The sequence below is a fragment of the Lynx canadensis genome, chromosome D1, assembly GCF_007474595.2.
Source record: "Lynx canadensis isolate LIC74 chromosome D1, mLynCan4.pri.v2, whole genome shotgun sequence".
Lineage (NCBI taxonomy): Eukaryota > Metazoa > Chordata > Mammalia > Carnivora > Felidae > Lynx > Lynx canadensis.
In genome coordinates this window covers 62,004,178-62,010,177 of record NC_044312.2, presented here as the reverse complement: position 1 = coordinate 62,010,177, position 6,000 = coordinate 62,004,178, and the positions used below count along the sequence as shown (strand labels likewise).

The following is a 6,000-nucleotide window of genomic DNA, read 5'->3' as shown; positions in this document are numbered from 1 at the left end:
AGAATTAAGGTGGTTTCCAAAGGTCTAAATTTTAAGTTAGAATAGTGAATATAATGTCAGAATAAGATACAGCCAAATTTGATGCTTTCCTATTAGACTCTGCTTATTTTTCAACTGCATACACACCCAGAGACTTCTAGACCCTTCACTGTGTGATTTTCTAGGATTTTGTCTGATCCTCAGGTTGTCCCTGAGACTGGAACACAGGAAAATGAGTGAAAAAGACTGGAAAGAAAGGAGCTAGAAATGGGGCATTATATATCTAGTCCTTTGTAGGATGGAGCTTTCTGAAAAGTATCCATTAAATTAGCCTTGATCTGAAAAACTCTATCTACATTTAGAATCTTACTGTCTTTGATAGCCTTAAGTATAGGAGTGATCATATTTAAGAAGTCTGAGGGTTCACCATGCCATCCCATAAAGAGAATGAAAGTGAGACCTAAGATTCTCATTTTATGTCAAGCCATCTGACAACTTGACCTCATCATTCCTTCTTGTGCCTTTCCAGCTATAGGATGTCTTTCCTCAGACACTCTAAAGATATCCCTTCTCCTCTTCTCTCTCAGGGAACTGCCACTGTCTCACTTCTTTAGTAATCTATGGGATGGCGTTTCCTGTGGGTTTGCTGCTTGGTTTCTCTTGATAGTTCTGTCACAGTTGTCTGCAGAGTTCAATCACCCATCAGTGGGCTATGAATCTAGGGCATAGTTATAGGCAACTTACGACCTTGAGGTCAGAATCTATAGAAACATAGTGTCTGGAAACCTGGAGTTAGAGTCACAGAATTAACTTTTGCAAAAAAATCTTTGGCTGTTTTGGTACCACTGCAATGCAGTGCAAGCAAACCATTTAAATTTATTTATTTATTTATTTATCTATTTATTTATTACCCAATGTAATTAACATACAGTGTTGCATTAGTTCCAGGTGTACAATATAGTGATTCATCAGTTATATACATTACTCAGCACTCATGATGACAAATGCATTCCTTAATCCTCTTCACCTATTTTACCCACCCACCCCCTTCTCCCCTCTGGTAACCATCAGTTTGTTCTCTATTATTAAGAGTCTGTTTGATGGTTGGTCTCCTTTTTTCCCCTTTATTTGTTTGTTTCTTAAATTCCACATATGAATGAAATCATATGGTATTTGCCTTTCTCTGACTGGCTTATTTCACTTAGCGTTATACTGTCTATACTGTCTATCCATGTTTTTGTAAATGGCAAGATACCATTCTTTTTATGGCTGAATAACATACCATTCTATGTGTGTGTGTGTGTGTGTGTGTGTGTGTGTGTGTGTATCTCATATCTTCTTTATCCATTCATTTATTGATGAACACTTAGGCTTCTTTCATAACTTGGTGATTGCAAATGATGTTGCAATAAATATAAGGGTGCATATAGCCCTTCAATTTGGTGTTTTTGTATTATCTGGATAAATACCCAGTAGTGGAATCCCTGGATCATAGGGCAATTCTTTTTTAATGTTTATTTACTTATTTTGAGAGAGAGAGAGAGAGAGCATATGCATGCATGCGTGAGCTGGATAGGGACACAGAGAGAGGAAGAGAGAGAATACCAAGCAGGCTTCATGCTCAGCGTGGAGTTGGACATGAGGTTTGATCTCACGACTGTGATATCATGGCCTGAGCCAAAATCAAGTCAGATGCTTAACTGACTGAGCCATGCAGGTGCCCCATAATTTTTTGACAACCTCCATACCGTCTTCCACTGTGGCTGCACCAGTTTGCATTTCCTCCAACAGTGCACAAGGGTCCCTTTTTCTCTACATCTTAGCAATAGTAATCAGACAAGAAAAAGGCATATAAGCCATCCAGAGTGGTAAAGAAGAAGTAAAACTTACACTATTTGCAGATGACACAATACTATATATAGAAAACCCTAAAGACCCCACCAAAAAACTACTAGAAGTGATAAATGAATTCAGTAAGGCCATAGGATACAAAATCAATGTACAGAAATCTACTGCATTTCTATACACAAATAATAAATCAGCATAAAGAGAAATTAAGAAAGCAATCCCACTTACAATTGCACCAAAAATAATAAAATACCTAGGAATACTTAACCATAGAGGTGAAAGACCTGTACTCTGAAAACTATAAAACACTGACGAAAGAAATTGAAAATGCCACAAAGACATGGAAAGACATTCCATGCAATGGATTGGAAGAAAAATATTGTTAAAATATCTATACTACCAAAAGCAATCTATGTATTTAATGTGATCCCTATTGAAATACCAACAGAATTTTTCATGGAACTAGTAAACAAATAATCCTAACATTTGTATGGAACCACAAAAGACCCCAAATGTCCAAAGAAACCTTGAAAAAGAAAAACAATAGCAGAGCCATCACAATTCCAGACTTCAAGTTATATTAAAAGGCTGTAGTGATCAAGACAGTATGGTACTGGCATAAAATTTTTAAAATTCATATTCAAAAGCTTTATTTGAATGTGGGAGTATTTGAGGTCTATTTTTTAATTGATTCTAAACATAGTTCCAGAAATTACAAAGAAGAGCAGAGAAGAAGTAGAAAAAAAATTATTTCTAAGCACCATGAAGAAAGGGAGATGTCTTTTTTTGTCACCACTTTATCTCTAAGGCTTAGATTTGTGTTTGATCCATTGCATGTGCTCAGTTATTGTTATTTGACTGACTACTAGGAAGATCTGAGGAGACACAGTTCTTGCTTACTTGACGGTATGATTTATGGGCTTAATAGCTTACACTCTGGAGTTTAACCTAACCTAACTGGTTCCACTGCTAGCTCTTGGATGCATAGGTTTGAGCAAGATGCTCACTATAACCAAGCAGCAGTTTTTTGCGTGAAAAAAAAATTACATTAATAATATATCATAGGGTTGTTGTGGGAAATGATTAAAATAATAAAGTATACATTTGCATCTCAAAAGTCTTAGTTCCTTTTCCTAAAAATATAGGTGTGAAATTTCTACATTATTTCAAATGTCTGCAAAGAAATAATCAACCAGACAAAAAAATTAATGTACACGAAGGGGATGCTTGCCTTTTTAAAAGATTCTGCATCCTGGGTGCAGATCTTCAGAATTTTACATAATGAACAGGATTCGCAATCTTTGTCACTCTCAACTGGGAACCTTGGTGAGGTTGATCAAATACCAGTCAGAGCCAGTACTGGAAGCCTCCTTTAAGCTAGTTAATGTAGCCTCCTGCTGTCAAGATCAAGTACGAACAACTCAAGAGAATGCAATCCATTTCATATCCTCATTCCTTAGAACAGAGATCTCAATAGATTTCCCAGGACACCTTCCATCTCCTGATTACCTTTCCCTTGTGGGGAGAGTCATGCTTTCATTAGCAATCTTTCCTGCATTCCTGCTCCAGCTAGGCAAGGTAATGGAAAACCTCATGTAACACAACATTTAAAAAATAACATCAATCCTTTGTACTGTTCTGTCACACATAGTCCACCCCCACAGATACTCCAGTTTATTGCTAGATTATGTAGAACTTCTGTTAGATAACGTATTTTAAGGTAACACCATTTGCATAACATGCAAGCTGGGACCACCTGGGATTATAGAAAAAAGTCCCCTCCTACTTTGTCCTTTGTCTAAACTCTGGCTCTTTTCTCTGAGAACATTCGGACAATGCCACGATGGATCTCCTTGGTCTTAATGCTGTAGACAATGGGGTTGACAACAGGTGGGAAGAAGAGATAAGCATTGGCTATCATAGCATGCAGCAAAGGGGACACGTGGTGTCCAAAGCGGTGCACCATAGATAAGCCAATCATAGGCACATAGTAAATGAGCACAGCACAGATATGTGAGCCACATGTATTGAGTGCCTTCCTCCGCCCCTCCCCAGTGGTGATACTCAGTACAGTGTGGAGTATGAGCCCATAGGAGATGACAATAAGCAGTGAATCCAGCCCAAAAGTGGAGGTAACAATGAAAAGCCCATAGATATTGTTGATAGAAATGTCCCCGCAAGGTAGATGGATAAGGTTGGGGTGGAGGCAATAGGAATGGGAGAGGACGTTGTGGCCACAGAAGGGCAGGCGCCTTAACAGCATGGGCAATGGGGCCATGAGCATAATGCTTTTCAGCCCCATGACAGCTCCTGTGCCAAAGATACGGGGCAGGGTTAGAATGGCTGTATAGCGCAGTGGGCTATAGATGGCCACAAATCGGTCCACAGACATGGCCAGCAACACAGCTGACTCCATAATGGAGAACGAATGGATGAAAAACATCTGAAAAAGGCATACATCAAAACTAATCTCAGTGGTGCCAAAAAGGAAGATGCCTAGCACCGTAGGCAGAGTAGATGCAGAGACGCCAACCTCAGCCAGTGCCAACATGGCAAGAAGGAGGTACATGGGCTGGTGTAGGGCAGTGTCTGTTCTGATGACATGAAGGATGGTGCCATTCCCAAGGAAGATGATAATGTACATCAGGCAGAAGGGGATGGATATCCAGAGGTGCTCTGCCTCCAGCCCTGGGATGCCAATCAGAATGAACGTTGTAGGTAAGAACTCCAAAGAGCTATTAGAGTTCTTCATGTTGAGATCTCATCCTGTGGGATCAGTGCTACCTTAAAAATTAGAAAAAAGCTAGTGAGGTCACATTATAATGGAGAAAGACCCCTGGACACTGAGGGAAGGGAAGAAGAAAACAAAGCTCACAGATTTAGGTTGCCAATGATCTCCTTCCTGAAAATTGACAGATGGCCACTATCAGAAAATTCCCAGTATTAAAGGGGTTACAGTCTCCATCAGAGAAAAACTCGAGGCTGATAGAAAATTATCCCTCTAAATTGTACTTCCTCTTGGGTCTGCTAAAGGAGAAACAACTGTCTTGTCTTGGTGTGGAGATGCCTGACCTTGGCTGCTAGGGAGACAAGCATGTGTGTGGAGGCAATCTCAGGGTAAGGTGTGGACTAATGTCAGGAAGTGGTGAACAAAGATATTTTTGATAAATATGGATATAAGGCAAAAAGCACAGTAAATAAAAACACCCAGAAATGCCTGTTGAATGAATATAGATACATGAATGATTGAGGTTCATAGCAAGGCTAAGACGTGGCAGTGACCACAGCCTGGAGCAAATGATTCGAAAATTAACTAAAAAAGAATAGAATCTGGGTCCACACTGGGTTTAGATGTTCTGTGCTTTAAAACGACTAGGAAGCAACTTAAAGGATCATGTGTAAAGGTCAGAATGAGGCAAGAACAAAGGCTGATGGATTTGTATGCAGACTTTAAAGCTCATGAAAATAGTCTGTCATGATGATATACAGATGGAAATAATTCTGTCACGATGATAGAAATAATCTCTTGACTCAAAGTTCTTGAAGATGACCTACCTGATCCATTGGACCTTCTTTCTGGCTCAGACACACCCATGATTCCACTGCAACAACAACCCAGGGAACCTAAACAGACTTTCAAGGAAGGTTCCTTTGGGCAGGGAAGGAAGGCAGCAGAGGGAAGGAGAAAACCACTTCCCTAAACTGGGTACATTTTAAGGTCAACATCATCTGGGATGGCACAGGAATCACAGTAGAATCCTGGACTGACAGGGCAGGAAGGACCTCTGGAAGTATTTTAAATTAATTTACCCGCCACTCACCCTTATGCATATACGTGTGCACATGTGCACACACACACACACACACAACACACACACACTTGCTCACATACTTGCATTTGCACATATTTCCACACTTGCTGAAATCTTGTTTGCATCTTTCCTGATGAGAATTCTCTACTCAGCCATTGCTGAACTTAGAGGGACCTCACTCTTACATGCTGGTTATTCTTTAGTCCTTCTGCAGGCTAAGGTGATAGTCAAGAAGCGACATGACTAAAAATTAAGATATAAATGAGTGACTTATTAAACTAATTTCATTAGCTTACAAAGGTGGTTAGCTATTACAAACACACCAGTTATACACTTTCTTTGGGACAAGCACACACAGACA

At 39.7% G+C, this 6,000-nt stretch overlaps 1 protein-coding gene across 1 annotated transcript; it reads right to left on the bottom strand.

Moving 5' to 3' along the window:
- Window positions 1-3,625: 3,625 nt before the first annotated feature.
- On the bottom strand, window positions 3,626-4,579 carry LOC115525899 (olfactory receptor 51J1). The gene is given in 3 exon segments (XM_030333307.1): window positions 3,626-4,015; window positions 4,017-4,273; window positions 4,276-4,579. Coding segments are annotated over 3 exon segments (951 nt in total).
- Between the last annotated feature and the right edge of the window lie 1,421 nt (window positions 4,580-6,000).